At 41.1% G+C, this 17530-nt stretch overlaps 1 protein-coding gene across 1 annotated transcript in view; it reads right to left on the reverse strand.

The window, feature by feature from the left end:
- Window positions 1–17530, reverse strand: part of FBXW8 (F-box and WD repeat domain containing 8) — a 136915-nt gene that overhangs the window by 70477 nt on the left and 48908 nt on the right. The window contains exons 4-5 of the mRNA XM_003789939.3: window positions 17004–17092; window positions 2010–2167 (exon numbers count right to left, since the gene is read on the reverse strand). Of these exons, the coding sequence (XP_003789987.1) occupies window positions 2010–2167; window positions 17004–17092 (247 nt within the window). The remainder of the gene's footprint in view (window positions 1–2009; window positions 2168–17003; window positions 17093–17530) is intronic.

A 17530-nucleotide genomic window follows, 5' to 3' on the forward strand; every position in this document is an offset into this window, starting at 1 on the left:
AAAAGAAAAACTCAAGGCACAGAAAAGTAAACAGAATGGGACCCATGTGTAAATGTGAGGGCTAAAAGTGAGGGAGAAGGAGGGACACTTCCACTATTTTTTAATATGTTTCTCTGACGTTTGATATACATTTTTGCAGTTTGAATTTTATCAAATTTTAAAACCAAGTATTTAAAATATATATTGGCAATCACTTGCCAAGTACTTACCAAAGAAAGCAGGGTCTTTATCATATCTACACTGTTCCCTAATATTTCTGTCCAAGAATGCAAATGAGGGCAACAAAGACAATTCTAACCAAGCATATAAAGCCAGCAGCAGCACAGCGGCACATCACCTTAAGCTATATTTTCAAGCTCACAGAATATGAGATTTGGGCAGGCTGCAAATCAATCAAGCACACATTTCTACAAGAGTATCTTTGTTTAGGGTTCCATATATAGCACTGCTACTACAGAAAGGCTTAGGAGGCACAATCATAGTTCTGGACTCACTACTGACTACAATCTTGAGCAATTTACTTACGTGGCTTCTTTGGACCTCAGTTTCCCCATTTGTAGAAGAATATGCATGTGCACATTCACATGTAGTGAATGGTCAAGGGAGGCTAGGAAATGATTCTAAAACTGTATAATTCTAGCTTAAAAGTACTACAATCTTTGTAGAGGTGTTTTGAAAAGAAAACTCACTGATAATTAGCAAACATGTTCAAGCTGCTCTTAATGGTATTTACCCAAGATCTCAATACACATATGAAGTACTCATAATAATTATACCACAGAAAAAGTTTTGCTAAATTTCTATAGGCTAAAAAGAAAAATCCATCAATAGTGTCTATGAATATCTACCCAGTGATTTTCAACTGGTGTGCTATGAGAAGATCTTAGGTGTGCCACAAAATTTTTAAAGATCATTCGTTAAATTATTTTCAAAAGAAGTTTAGAGCACAGTAAGTATATTCTTTTTTTTTTACTTTTTTTTGATCTATATAATTTAAGTATGCCATGGAAGTTTAACTATAGGTTCAAGTGTGCTGAGATTAAAAAAAAAAAAAAGTTGAAAAAATACTGATCTCACCAAAAGAAAAGAGTTCATATTGCTAAAGAAGTTAAAATATATTCAAGATCTTGGTCCTAAATTTTAAAAACAGCATATGGATATAAAATTCCGCATAGCTACTTTACTGTAGGTTTGTCCCTTTGAGACAAGCTAATGTTACACTGACTCTAAAGATTTGCAATGGTGCCCACACATCAACACTAACATTCTGACATATGTTGTGGTCCAACTTTCAGGCAAACAGGGAAACAAAGCTAATGAAGATTCAAAACTTTACAACATAATAGAGGTTAGGTTAGAGGTTACAACATAATACAGCAGGTGTATAGGATACCACAGCCATTGAAATTAATACTTCATTAGCTATAAAATGTTGAGCATATAAGAGAAACTAGTTTCAGGCTACTCGTATCTAGTTCTATAAACCCACAGATGCTCAAAAAGAATTTTACCAGTGCCAAAAAGACAATATATTATTATCAATTATCTTGTATGGCATGTAAGTGTCAGGGACAGGTAGGCACTGACTTTCATTTTTCTATTTTCGTATTTGTCAATAGACTATCTATAACTACGCCCTTTTCATTATTCTCTTTGGGCTGAGCAGAGCTAAAGGAAAAGTAAGCCAAATATATTTAATATTTTACACCAAACAAGTTATTTGCTTAAGATGGCTTGGCCAGCCTTGTGTTTGGCACTAACACCCAGCCTGACAGTTCCAGTAGGATTTAAACACCAGTTTTAATGGGTGCTGTGTTCCAATGCCTACTAATGCACTGAGGGTTACTGGCCAACTTCTTCACATAAAGGCAAGAGTGAGTATGTGTGTGAACATGTGTGTGCGCCCACATGTACGTATGGAGGGATTACAGGGGGAGCCGGCCACAGCTGCTTAATTTTTGTAAAGCATTTTTTTTTCCTTAATAGGGAGGAGGGTTATGGTTACTTACCATCCTCATAAGCCGCTACCGCCAGCGAACTGTTTATCCTCACAAAGGAGACATATGGCTGCATTCCAGGCTCGTCCTCCTCATACTCTGATTCCAGGAAGGGGGCTACATAGTCCCAGGTGCGGGTGTCCCAAACTCTGACATCCCCTGATGTATACCTGGAAAAGACAGACATGCTTAGTTCCAGAAGGGAACTGAAGAACAGGGCCACAGTGGGGGAAATGTGGAGGGTCTTAAATCAACAGAGAAATAAGCTTTGGTCAGTGTGGAGCCACTTCTGAAGCACTGTTCAAACAAGGAACTCCAACAGGAGAAAATGTCAACTAGATGACAGAAGGCTGTGAACACGTTTCACATTCACACAGCACAATGGTGACAATTTCAAATGAGAAAATCATAGTAAGATGTGGGTATCCAGATCTCCTTGCTTTTCTTTTTACACTATCATAACCAATCTGCTACTGTAAGTTCTCTCACTAAAGGGAACACTAGCAGAAATTTGTATAAGCAAGACTATTTACCAGTAAACACACATGCGTGCGCACACATGAAATAAAAAGCTATGCTACAGGGATACTAAGAACTAACGGCCTTACAGACGCAGGCTTTCTAATACCTCATCCATGCATCAGATTTGACTGATTAAAATCCCTGAAGACTCATTGATTTGCTGAAACAATTAAATCTTGCCTTTAGCAGCCAGACAGTGCTGCCTTCTCATGAAAAGCTCTCGCCGAATGCATGACACTCCCAGATTTTGCCTACTTAGAAAACATGAGTGCTCACTCTATGCTATCACTACTACTGCTCCAACAAATGACTCTCTCCATCGAAGCCAAGGCAGGGCCAGAACCTGCTCAGACACAAGGCCCCCAGGATAATGGAGTGGCCAGATGATCAGGTAGGGTGTGCCTGCCACTAGTATTTAAGCTCAGTTCCTTACATCTGCTACAGAGGGGGTCATTGCACATGTAAACCAACTGTATGTTATAGGGGAGATGGAGAGAAATGCCCCTAAGGTCTCATGCAGTACCTACACAAAGACAGGCAGATAATTTTAAGGGTTCAGAGTCTTCCTGAGGCCCTAGCCATAGTTCCTTGAAGGTTTCTTTGTAGAGCTGAAGAAGATAACGTCTGAGATTCAATGAATCACTGAAGTCTCTGACGTGAAATCTTTCTGAAAGAGCTATAGAAGATCAGTATTTCATGAGATTTCTTAAGAAACTAAGAATGCTCAGATTCAGAAGTGCCTCATTTACTCTTATTACAATACTGACCCCAGGTTACTAATCTACAGTAAAGACATATATTATACAAACCAACAGTCATTCTGTCACACCCACTCCCCAGGTAGGAAAACTCTGCTCTCTACCTGCAAGACAGAGTCCAGGGTGGGCATGTGGTAAAGAGAACAGGACAGGAGAGATGTGCTTTCTGAAAATGGGTGCTGGGCCTCTGTTTGACCACTGATTCTCTAGCAAATACAAACACTCACAACACATGTGTCTTAAGCCCTGTGACATGCAAGCAAGGGCGGATATAGATATCACTCTAGCCAAAGCACAGCTCTCCAGCGCTGGTCCAGATTACCGCTTTCAATGGGCCCTGTGCTACATGTACCCCAGATCCTGCTGCACCCAAATACTATGCTCAAATTGACACACTGAGAACAACTCAGGTCACTCTCTGCAGTGAGGCCACTTGCTTAGCTGCAGAGACACTGAAGAGAGATAACACCTTTCAATTTCTAAATTGAGTACGGTTCTTAAGGTTAAATTCTGTGTGAAAGGAGCTAGCTGCTTCATAAAAGATAAAAAAGATGGCAAAATCAGAAATACAGAGACGTGAAAGAAAAGAAAAAAGGGAAAAGAGAATTTAGGAAATCATAGAACTAAGGAACTCTGAGTAAAAATACACAAATGTACTTACTTCCTATCAGTCTGGGCCATCTTGGTTTCTAGGAACCAGTGGGCTATTCTTTGTGGCACCCTGAGGGTCCACAGGAGAGTCTTGGTGGCCTGAGCACCAGCTCCTGTAACAACAGCAGAGTTTCCAGGCAAAGGAACAAACACTGGTAGAGCTTGAGAAAAGCTGCCTTAGGGTCAGGTGTGGTGGCTCTCACCTGTAGTCCAAGCACTCTGAGAGGCCAAGGAGGGTGGATTGCCTGAGCTGACAAGTTCAAGACCAGCCTGAGCAAGAGCAAGACCCCATCTCTAAAAACAGCCAGCTGTTGCGGCAGGCACCTGTAGTCCCAGCTACTCAGGAGGCTGCGGCAAGAGGGTGGCTTGAGCCCAAGAGTTTGAGGTTGCTGTGAGCTATTACATGGCACTCTACCCAGGGTGACAAACTCAGACTCTGTCACAAAAAAAAAGGAAAGAAAGAAAAGAAAAAAGGTGCCTCAACTGCTAAAGCAGACAGAGTGAACTGAGAAAGACAAACTGTTGAGCAACTCCTTACCTTGGAGGTGGGTTGCAGGACAGAGGGCAGGGATCCCATGAGAACAGTACTCAATTAACATCCAAAAAGGTTCCCTAGGAACCTTTCTCATAAAGAAGCTGCCCTCCAGGAGTCCAGATCACCATCAAACTAGTTTGTGTCTGAGTTCCTTCTTCTTCTTCTTATTATTATTATTTTGAGACAGAGTATCACTCTGTCACCCTGGGTACAGTGCAGTAGCATCATCACAGCTCACAGCAACCCCAAACTCTTGGGCTCTTAGTGATCCTCTTGCCTTAGTCTCCCCAGTAGCTGAGACTACAGCCCCCTGCCACAATGCCTGGCTAGTTGGTTTTTTTTTTTTTTCCTTCTATTTTTAATAGAAATGGGGTCTTGCTCTTGCTCCAGCTGATCTTGAACTCCTGAGCTCAAGTAATCCATCCACCCTGGCCTCCCAGAGTGCTAGGATCATAGGTGTGAGCCACAGGGTCTGGCCAGAATTTCTCATTTCAATCAATGGTATTATCCACCCCAGGTCACTGATATGAAAAGGGAGCCCCTTCAACACTGCTACATATGCTCAGGTCACCAAGTTCTTTCTGTTCTCATTCCCAGAGAGGCTTCCCAAGCCCTCCATCCTTTCACCCCAATTATTATAGGCTCCCTGCCTCTCAGTTGTACTCAATTCCTATCAAACTGCACAAGCCAAGCCCTCCAAAATACCTGACTGCAATGACTCTTCTGGAAACACTCCCTTTCTCCTTCACCCACCAGAGGTGGGTCACCAGATCATACCCCTCACTATGATCCATCTTGATGGCACCCAGATATTTCCCTCATGGCAACTGTGTAAGAGTGTGATTACCTTACTGTTTGTCTCCCTACCAGCCTATAAAACTCTGAGGTCAAGGTCTTGTTCACAGCCCTGCATCTAATGACTAGAAGGACAACAGTAAGATGAGGACAGAGTCTGACACACACCCAGGGAGCCCTCCTCTTAACCCCTTTTAACACCTTATAGATAAAGGTTTAATTATGGGGCCTACTAAAAACCCTCCACAGAGGAGCTTCCAGCCTTCTCCCAGCCTTGCCTTCTCTTCCTTAGCACACACCAGCCGCCAGACAAGCTTCCAAACACTCTTTTGTCTCTGCACCCCAACTGCATCAGCCACTTTCCTAGAGAGCCTACCCTCCTCTGCACCCAGTCTGGTGGGGCTCAGCCTTGACTGCACCTTAGAACTACCTGAAATGCTTTTAGAACTCCCTATGCCAGTGGTTCCCAACCTTCCTAATGCCACGACCCTTCAATACCGTTCCTCATGTTGTGGTGACCCCCAACCATAAATTACTTGAAAAAGTGTTTTCAACATGTGGCCGAGACTGAGAACCACTGACCTGGGCCAATCTTACCAACCCCTTGAATCTAGCAGGGGCCCTCTTCCCCATGAAGCCTTCTCTAACTCAGCTACCACGCCTTTTAGCTGAAGAAATGGCTTACATCGTTATATCCCATGTGCATAGATCACATCTCTGCAACTTGACTAAAAATCCTTGAGAAGGTTCTGCCATACCTCTGTAACAGTGCCTTGAACATGGAATGACTCTGTATTAAGGGCACAAAAATAAATGGTAATTAAAAGGACATGTCCACAAGTAACACCCTAACTGGTTTGAGGGGCATCTCTTTTTATTTGCCTGTCTACCATCCTGTGCTAATGATTGGTAAAACATACAGAATGCACACACTGATGTGCACTAGACTTTTTGCATTTATTTCCAAACTGATTAAAAGATATTTCTATAAAACATGGGATATGCCAACTTATTTCAGTAAACATGAAATTTTCCGTACATATATATTCCAATTAACTCTATTCTCCATGGCCAAGGAGCATAATAATAACGTACGTATTTTGCTGCAAAATGACTCAGGAGGTAAAATATCAAAGACTCTGCCTCCTTTATTGATGAAACAAAGACTAAATAACCTATTTCAACAGTTCCTGAGTTATGACTCAGCAACAGGCTCCCAAACTGAATACAAGTGAAAGCATGAGAGTCAGACTCAGCACTCATGAACTCATGCTAAAGAAACAGACATTTTCAGGCAAGTAGGACATTGGTTGGGGCAGAAAGACCTGGACTAAACCCTAAATGTGATCTAAAAGTACTCAACAACATTGGCCAGGAGAAGCAAGAACAGATATTGAATGGAGGTAGGGAACAGGGCTGATTTTTATCCAGAGCTCCAGATGTCTTTATCGCTGCCTAATGACAATTACACTCAACCAATTAAGACACCACTATGACAGTTGCATTGTCAGTAAGCCTTTGGACACCAATGTTGATGGCTCTCTAATTAGTGTATATGCAAAGCACAACTGCAACTAATATTCTAGCTGATGTAAGAACACTAAAGAAAAACTGAAGGAGAAAAATCCCTTTTCCAAATGAGTGAGGATGTGCCCCTGCCTGTGACATGGACCAGTGAAACTGTATGCTTTCCCAACCTTTTTTACACTTGGCAAGGTTGAGTTTACCTCTAAATAAGTAGGTCAGAAACCACAGCTGATTTTTTGTTGAAAGAATGAGAATAGAGCCTCTCTCAAGCTCAGTATGCCAGAACAATTGCCAATTTAAAATGATTTACCACCAAAGAGCTTTCATTAACTAGTAAGTTTCCAATAAGCAGGCTACTTATTTGGACTAAGAGACTAGAAGAAACAGAAGGAAGAAATACTGTACAGCTAAAAACAACCTTTAACCTTTCTTCTTCATAAATATCCAGCAGGGGTTCCATATTGCTTCCATGTGCCAGCTCTTATTTGCTAAAAACAAATTTTTTCGAGGCTCTTCACAACAACCAGGGGGGTTATTTTAAGAATGCTCACAAGTAAGGTTAAGTGACTTGCCCACGGTCGTAAGAAACATTTTAGTGGTACAGCTGGGATCAAAAGGTGCCCCTGGTTTTTCTCAATCACTGCTTAGGTCTGCCTCCTCAGATGACAGTATCTGCAAACAAATCCTGCTTTTAAAAACCATCTCTACTGAAGGGCAATAGAAGGAATTCATTGTTCTCAATATTGTGACTCAGGCTTAGAGGACACAGTCCCTGACCCTAACTCATCAATCTCACTACTAACTTGAATCTGGAAGGCGAGGGGCCAGCAAAATAATTTCAGTATGCTGGAAGCAGGCTTGTGGGGCTGGGCAGATGCAAGTAGTGCCTCCCAGGCTTACTTCTCAGGTGTTCGTAGGATATTATTCACAACAGCTGGTAAAACTTCCCCCTCTGCAGGATCACACAAATACAACCACCCCCAAAGGAAGCCATAGTTCTATCTTGACCAAGCACCCACAGCACCCAAGAGGATGGCTGTCATGAGGCTTTAGGTCAAGAACAGCAAACAGATTCATCTGCATGTCAAATCCAATACAATGGGAGTGACTGCCCAGAGCCCTGTATTGAGAAGGATTCAGAAATAAATGCTGTAATGGATTTTTAAGGACCACCACTGGTTGGGGAGAGAGGAAGGCAGCACCCCTGTAATACAAAACTCTGCCTGGCCAAATCCTAGATAGATATCCTTCTAGACTCAGGCAAAGTGTCACTTCCCAGGAGGAAGGTAGCCAATGTTAAGCGTGTACCAGGCGCCTCTCCCTCATGTGTTATGTCCCCTGCTCTTCCCCTACCCTCATGTCTCCCACACTGCTCTGTAATCACCAATAATTGTAACCCTCGTCAGCTCATAAACTCCCCATAAGCAACGGATGTGCGGGGGCTATTCACCCTGCCTAGTGAATGTCGACTGAATGAATGAATCTACCAACTTAAACCTGGGAGAGGGAAGTGGTTTGAAGCCTACTAAGTAATCAGGCCTACTAAGTAATCAGGCAGAGCCCCCTAAAAGTACAGTGAGTGCCTGCATTTCAAGAAACACTCCTGCCCTTAACATGTAGATGTTTCAAGAACTATTCACTCACTCCATACTTTCTCCAGAAATACCAAAGATTACAAATCAATAGAAGAAAGAGTATTTACTATTTTCTATGAAACATGACTGTGTTGTATTATGCAATTAACAAAATGAACTCAGTCCCACAGTGAGGAGTCTTTCTGTGGAAATGCACTACCACAAACATCGAGTGGGGCTTAAGACGCATCAATTGAAAACTAATGAACATCTTAATGGACCTTACGAGATACATGCACTACACACTTAGAACTGGTTTCCATACATCTTGGTTAATCACAATCAATAGAGTCAGAGTCAATGATGATTATGCAGAGTTATTGTAGCTGTGGCCCTTCCCATTATTCCTTGGAGAGCCAGAGATGGATAAATGCCGTCATGAGTTCACTAGTATTTATTAAGGATATTCTTGAGCTCCTTCATTAAAGATATAATAAATGTAATGCTCTCCTCCAGTCACGTATCACTATCTTACCTCAGACTTATTTACCAGAAAAGCATGTATACCTCACAGCAAAAAATAAATAAATACATTTTAAAGTATTTTTAAAAAGAGATCCCTACTAACGGATACTGATCAAATTCCTTATGGAAAACAGTCCAGTGATAAAATAAGCAGTAGCACAGATCTATACAAAACAAGGCTAAAAGGAAAACTGTCAGGAGAAAAAGGTTTTTAAAAAGGAGAAAGATGGGAAAGTACGTCCTTAGTAAGTATATGTATGCGTGACATTTATCTAACACAACAATCTGTACTTACAAAATAATCTGTTATCTCAAGAGCCTCAAAGTAGTCCATTGGTATTAATCTATTTTTTATACATTTACACAAAACTAGCAGAGTCTTAGAAACACTATCCGTGAGGACTTCAATTCCTCAATAGAGGATATTTTGAAATTTAGGGTAAATACAAGTTATGCCAGATTGAAGGCAATATTAAAATTCTGGCACAGTACACAACTGATACAAAGCTTGTATTTTTAATTACTGGGAAAACCAAAAGGAAAAACAGCCGAAAAGTATTTCAAGTTACCTTAGTTGGCTATGTTTAAACTGATATTTTTCAATAGTTTTTAATTATAAAACAATACAATTCTACTAAATTATCAATAGGCAAATTGAACTAAGCACAGATTCAGATACGAAATTTTACATATATAAACTAGAAGCCCCAAATTTCACTTCCTTTCTATAGAAGACTGGAAACCCTCTCAACTCTGATATCCAGGGTGTGTGGACAGAGCTAAAAAAGATTTTAAAAACACACACACACACTCATTTTAATCAGGCCAAGCCTGGCAGCTGAGGCAGCAGCTAGCGGTTCTCTTGGTCGCTTAGAAAGGAGTGGGTGGTTTTGTTATGTATCTATACTTGGGCATACTTGCCTCAAAGGGTATGATGCAAAAAGTGGGACTACTGAGTTATTTTTAGGGAAGGAAAACAGCTAATATTTTACAACATTAAATGATACAGTTCTCCCTCCAACCACAGTTGGCAAGGAAAAACATGGATACACAGTTGCTATTCCTTCCAATAAAGGCAGGACCTGTGCTGAAAAGGCAAATCACATCCATCAACAGAATCAGGGGAGAAAACATTTGGAGTAATGAAAAAAACCTTAACATTCTTCGCTTAATATATTTTTTTACTGAAAGGGGAGGAAAATGGTCCTCTAATGTGAATAGAAAAGTATGTTTTCTTATGCAAACTGAAATGCTTCAGTCTTATGAATCTTAAATAACAGTGAGAGAGTTTATTGCAAAACACCATCATACTCCTGGGCATTTGATAAAAGCTTCTGGTGAGCTAACAGCTTAATGGTTAGCAGAGCTGGCGCAGGAGCCCCCCAAAAGCTTCAGGGTCTACCTGAGATGATCTCATTCACTAGGTGGCTCTCCTTCACTATTTACAGCAAATTACACCTAGCTTGACACTTCAGGTTTTCTACTGCCACCCTTCTGGACTCTTGATGTCATCTATTTGCAATACTTAACTTCCAAAGTGCAAATGGAGAGAAACAGAACAGTCTAAGCATCACAAAACAACAGAGGTATTCTTATATTCCCTTTTTTTTTTTTAATGTCTCCCCCGCCTTTTTTTTTTTTGAGACAGAGCCTCAAGCTGTCGCCCTGGGTAGAGTGCCATGGCATCACAGCTCACAGCAACCTCCAACTCCTGGGCTCAAGCGAGTCTCCTGCCTCCGCATCCCAAGTAGCTGAGACTACAGGTGCCCGCCACAACGCCCGGCTATTTTTTGGGTGTAGCCATCATTGTTGTTTGGTAGGCCCGGGCTGGATTCGAACTCGCCAGCTCGGGTGTATGTGGCTGGCGCCTTGGCCACTTGAGCCACAGGCGTGGAGCCTATGTCCCCTTTTCTTCTATTCTTTTTCCTCTAGGAAACAAATGAAACCTTAAAAACATCCTAAAATTTGAAGAATTGTCACCACCAAACTACAAAATAAAACAAAGAAATAAACAAAAGACATATTTTCTGATCACTTAACTTTCTAGATAATATCTCTTCTTCTACAGTACAAGAAAAACACACACTAGGGCAGCACCTATGGCTCAAAAGGGCAGGGTGCCGGCCCCATATGCCGGAGTGGCGGGTTCAAACCCAACCCCGCCCAAAAAAAAGAAAAGAAAAACACACACTAAACTTCACTGGCATTTCAGGAAGTCCAGAGAAAATGCAGACAGACCCTGAATTCTGAGAGAAAGACAGGTGACTATGTAGAGCATGGTGACTTCTGCACTCACATTTTCTCAAGTTAAAGAAATGGGAAATTTTAGCTGAAAAAAAATAATGTTGTATCTGAATAGCTAGTCACAATTGAAGGAACGTCCATTTACCTCACCAGAAAAGGTGTCAACAAACGGGGGTAGCTGTTTTTCTGGGATGCTGCACATCCCTGACTAGGGGCCAACTGACTCAACAGAAAGGCAAGTGTGAGGGCCAGAGAAGGAGTTCACAGGAGTCAAGGAAGCTCAGAGAGTGTGCAGTCACCAAAGGGGAATTTTCCTTCCATATACACTTTTTTTTTTTGAGAAGGAGTCTCACTTTGTCACCCTCAGTAGAGTGCTATGGCGTCAACAGCTCACAGCAACCTCAAACTCTTGGGCTTATGCAAGTCTCTTGCCTCAGCCTCCCAAGAAGCTAGGACTACAGGCACCTGCCACAACACCCAGCTACATTTTTGTTGTAGCTGTTGTCGTTCAGCAGGCCCTGGCCGGATTCAAACCTGCCAGCCTTGGTGTATGTGGCTGGCACCATAATCACTGAGCCACAGGCGCCAAGCCCCATACACACTTTCCTCAGTCTCCTGGCTACTGCCATTGATGCTCTCAGGGCACAAAGATCCTTAACACAGGGTTCCCACCATTTCAAGAGGAGCAAGTTGATAGGACCAAAGTTTGCCAAGAGGCTGGAGAGAATAGGTCTATAAAGTGGCACTGGTTCATTAACCAAAAGGTCAGTGGTGACCTGTGAGTGTGCAGCATGGTGGAAAAGCTGGGATGGAAGCCAGCTTGTGGAAGGTTAGGTGAAGAGAGGAGAGAAGGGGGGGCTCCCTTGTTATGTACAAAACTGACAAGATCACAGGGATGGTTTAGAGACTTCAAATCATAATGTTAAACTGGAAAGAAGCTAAGTATTATAAAAGTATTTTTAAATAACTTATTAATCTAAAAAATAATAAGAATTCATTCCCCTAAATCCAGTAATTCCATTTATGAGCCTCTAGCCTAAGAATTTAATCAGGAATGTGAGACTAGGAAAGGACAACAGAACTTTAACTCTTGATTTTTACACACTTACATAGAATTTAAAGTTTCTACCCTAATTTTAAATTTAATAATTTTGGCCAGGCATGATGGCTTACACCTGTAATCCTAGCACTGGGATGTTGAAGTAGGAGGATTACTTGAGGCCAGGAGTTTGAAGTTGCAGTGAGCTATGACAATACCACTGCACTCTAGCCCAAGTGACAGAGAAATACCCTGTCTCAGAAAAAAAAAAAAAAAATCATTTAATAATTTTTAAATAAAGATTTGTAGTACTAAAAAGGAGAAAAATCTGTAAGCTTCTATACATAAAATACTCATTATGTGTACATATAACAAAACATAAGCAATGACTTTAATGTCTACTACCAAAAAAATAAGAAAATTATGATTCAAAGAGTTTTTTTTTCTTTTATGTTTTTTTAAACCAGAACTCTGACTGCATTCTATTCTCTTCCTTCTGCTCCCCAAAAGGGAATTCCAGGAGTTTCTGCTATGAGTCAAAAAAAAAAAATGAAAAATATATAATATGAAAAAATTTTTATCAGTGTAGCAAAGAGAACAGGCCATAAATGTAATGTAGGCTACAGTTATATTATGTGAAAACATACACAGAAAAACAAACTGAAAACCATACGAGTTGTTACATGCTAAGATTTAGGTGACTTTCTCTATTTTCTAACATTGCTGAGAAAACAAGATGGCTTTACCACTGCTTTTATTTTTTATTTTTATTTTTATTTTTGGAAACAGAGCCTCAAGCTGTCCCCCTGGGTAGAGTGCCGTGGCATTACAGCTCACAGCAACCTCCAACTCCTGGGCTCAAGCGAGTCTCCTGCCTCAGCCTCCCAAGTAGCTGGGACCACAGGCGCCCGCCACAACGCCCAGCTATTTTTTTTTTTTTGGTTGCAGCCGTCATTGTTGTTTGGCAGGTCTGGGCTGGATTTGAACCCACCATCTTAGGTGCATGTGGCTGGCGCCTTAGCCAGTTAAGCGACAGGCGCCAAGCCACTGCTTTTATTTTTAAAATAAATATACACACCACTAAAGGAAAACCACAATGATACCATCATATACAGGCTTCAACAGCAAACAAGGGCTGGAAAAGGAGGCTCTGTGTGGGTGTGACAGGTGCACAACAGAAGGGCCCAGAGCACCATACCCATCCTGACTCTGAGAGGCCCCCACCTCACACAAAATGAGGCTTCTGGCACAGATCACCTCTAATGTTCCTTCCAGTTTTAAAATCATATGATCGGCTCGGCGCCTGTGGCTCAAGCGGCTAAGGCGCCAGCCACATACACCTAAGGCGGCGGGGTCGAACCCCCAGCCCGGGCCCGCCAAACAACAATGATGGCTGCAACCAAAAAATGGCCGGGCGTTGGGGCGGGCGCCTATAGTCCCAGCTACTTGGGAGGCTGAGGCAGGAGACTCGCTTGAGCCCAGGAGTTGGAGGTTGCTGTGAGCGTGATGCCACGGCACTCTACCCAGGGGGATAGCTTGAGGCTCTGTCTCAAAAAAAAAAAAAAAAATCATATGATCGTAAGCTGAAAAGAGTAGGAAACTGGAGAACAGACAAGGAGGCATTTTTTCAGTTTCCCATATAACATGTTGGGAGGGAGCAGGGGGACTATGTATATTACTATTTTGTATGGAATAAGCATTAAAATATATGTATATGATAAATGAGATACTATATACCACCCCTAGTTTTAAAAGATGCTTACAAATTACTAGAAAAAAAAAGTAAATGGCTATAAAGTTAAAAGTTATTTCTAAATAAAATAACACAAAAACATGTCAGTGAAGCTGTAAGGCCATGTGCTTAGCCACCCCGGAGGCTACAGAGAATCACTTCTATGTGACTCAAAAGACAAGCATGTACAGGGGATGAGGAAGGTGATCAGGCTGGAGTGCTATAGAAACCTCTGGAAGGAGACAAGACTGGACTGGGCCTTAAATAAGGGGTACCGGATTTCTTTTCAGGGTGATAAAAATGTTCTGGAATTAGATAGTGCTATTGGTTCCACAACCTTGTGAATTTACCAAAAAAAATTTTTAAATCACCAAATTACACACTCTGAAAGGGTGAATTTTATGGTACATGAATTATATAGTCATGTATCATTTAATAATGGATATATTCTGAAAAATGCTTCGAGAGCCAGTTTTTCATTGTGCCAAGTCATAGAGTATTCTTACACTGATCTAGATGCACAGCCTATTTACTACACACCTAGGGTACATGATATTGCCACCCTCACATGGGGCATCCGTCATTGACCAAACTGTCCTTATGTAGTGCATGACTGTATCTTAATTTAAAAAGGTGGGGGATCAGAAATGACTAAATAGAACAGTGTAGAGGGAAAAACAAAGGACACTGAGGAAAGTAATCAGAAAAAAAGCAGGTTGGAAATCAATGTAAAAGGACTCCTAACAACAGGAAAATTTAACTGAAAATTATTCATTAGATAGGTTACTAAGCAAAGACTTACAGACAAAAGAGTGAAGGTTCAAATGCTTAAGAAGAAAGTCTGGTTCCCTGCTGGAAAAACAAGCCTCAGACAGCCGGGGCCAGTTCTTATTGAGAGATAGGTACTAGACTGTCCATCAGGTGAGGTTATGAGTGAATGTCCATTTTAAGGTCACTCTGGTTTTGTGTGAAAAGGTTAAGGAAGAATCAAGACTGTGAGGCTAACTGTAATAAAAATCAGCTTAAGCCTATGCAACATTACCCTAAAAGGCCAGGAACACTTACACTGAGAATTAAAAATGTAAGAAGAGATTTTCCAGCAGTCTTTGCTCTCCCTTCAAGGATATGAAATACACTTAATAGGTTTAAATGCAAAATTTTTCTATAAGTTAGCCCTAGACACATAAAACTAAGTCTCTTAACAGAACATAAAACTAAGTCTCTTAACAGATTCCACCTGTGAAAAAGAAAAAGGAAAAGGAAGGAAAAAAAATAAGAGAAAATTCAAGGCAAATACAAGAGAAAGAAGTGGTGAGGTAGCCACTGTCTCTTTAAGAAGCTCCTTGGAGATATATAACTGTAGAAAGCCTGGTGAATACAACATTGATTGGGAATGAGGTAACCACAAACACCACTGTCTCAAATGAAAAGGGATTCAAGATCTGACCCAGAAAACAAGCATCGTAACCACCAGATAAAATTTTAATGATAAACACAAGATGCTCTACATACAAACAAAAGTAAAGTATCTCATGTTAAGCCATAAATGTAAGGTTCTCTTAGAAAGAGGAGCCATGAGGAGCCTCTGACATACAGATCAAGTTTCATCTTATCGATCCACAAAACTGCCATTGCTTTGCTTTGTGCTGGCATAATCTATAATGTTGAACAGACTTCAATGGAGCAGAGGGGCAGGCAAAGAGGGACTGGCACCTGCACTTTTAGTGGGCCTGCCTTTCAGAGCTTCCACGTCCAGATATATAATCCATAATTAGCTATGACATTAAAGTCTCTCCTTTATTTCTCATTTCTTTTTTGACTCTTTCAGTCCAATCTCACCATTCTGCCTTCAAGTGTCTTCTCACACACTAGGTGGAGCCCCTTTAAGCTAGAATGATATAAGAGCCTTTTGGGGTTACCACCAAATTTCAGAATTCAGAGGCAGGAAGGACCTTGCATATCAGGAACACTTAGGCCTATATTTGAGCAAGAGGTATAGTAGTCCAATGTGTACTGATACCCGGATAGACAGAATTCTAGGTTTCTCGTCCACCAATCTTTCTAAAAATAGTGCTCTGTAGTACTCCCAGGAAGGGCATTAACCTCTAAATCACAGCCAGTAAAAGAGAAGCTAAAGAAAAGCCTTACTCTTGGGCATATCTTGTTTAAAGCAAAAGTACTTTTTCACAAGCATTATGTACCACAAAATATTAAAATAATCTGTTGGGAATTCAGTTCAAATAGTGCTCTTTTTTAAAGAATGCTGTTTAAGGAGAGATTTTTATTTAAGGAAAAGATTCACCTACTACTAAGTTTTTAAGTCCAAGATTTGTTTTTGTTTTCCTACAGGTAGGAACTTCCCTGAGGCAGCTCACTCCAAACCAGATCCAGACTGAGAAATTTAAGAGTTCTGGTCTCAACTTTATGGCATTAAGTATACAATTTGAGACTGCAGTTCAAAATACCTTTCTAATCCAAAGAGAAAACTGATCTCCTTGTACACTACAGAAATATATCAGTATACCTCTGCAGCAAAATTTGAAGAATTCACAAAAGTGAATTTTGGAACAAAAGCCAAAGGAGTTTACAGAAACCAAAACTAAATTTCTTGGCAATGGAGACAAATAAAAAGCCTATTTCAGGACAACTCAAACAGCAGATACCTACTATGTGGTGTGGAAAAAGATTGCATGTGGCCATAGCCACATGTAAAGGCTTCAGAACAAGAGAATAAGAACAGGTCCTGTTTGTGCCAACACTTATTATTTTTGCTTGACTTTTTTATGTCTTCATAAAATACAAACTGTTTGCCTTAATGAAAATCTAACATAACATGCCACAAGAGTGATTTAAAAGCTGGGAAAGACATATTGAGACAAATGGATTACAGATCTGCTATGCACCATGTGCTTCTCACCACTCACTCTGGAGCTCTCACATCCTAGGGAACAGAATCACAGATTTTCCATCTTCAACAGGGGCTGTAACTGAGAAAGGTATATATACCCTCAAGGGAAGATAAGGTCACTAGTACTCAGAGGGAGTTACATGAAAAATGAAAGACCTTTAGATGAAGAGCACTAAGTGAAAATGGTTTTGCTTACCCAGCAATGACAACACCATCATGAGAATGCACATCACATAACACTGCGTCAGGAACAGGTTCCAGCTCACTCACGGCACCTTTTCGATTCTGTGTAAGGAAAAGGGGATGCAGTTTATACTATTCTTAGGATTGCCAGAAGACATTTTGCTCTCATCACATTCCACAACGACTTTCTATGGCATGTACAATACTGCACTCAAAGCTATCTGGAATTCAAAACAAAGAAAAGTGACATGAGAAGCTGTTAAGCATGTATGAGTTACCACGTACACCAAAAGGCCCTGAGCATGGGCATGGGATGTGGAAGAGGCTGCCCCTGCCCCAAGGGGGCAGAATATAAAAGAAGTATGTGCTCACAAATAACTACAATCCACAGTAGATCGGTAAGTATCTGCTAGTAGTGGCAAGTATCTGAAGAAGTATACAAAGTGCACTAAAAGTTCGCCTCAGAACTCGGCGCCTGTGGCTCAAGTGGCTAAGGCGCCAGCCACATACACCTGAGGTGGTGGGTTCAAATCCAGCCTG

This window comes from Otolemur garnettii, unplaced genomic scaffold, assembly GCF_000181295.1.
Source record: "Otolemur garnettii isolate 467f Iridium unplaced genomic scaffold, OtoGar3 scaffold00038, whole genome shotgun sequence".
Lineage (NCBI taxonomy): Eukaryota > Metazoa > Chordata > Mammalia > Primates > Galagidae > Otolemur > Otolemur garnettii.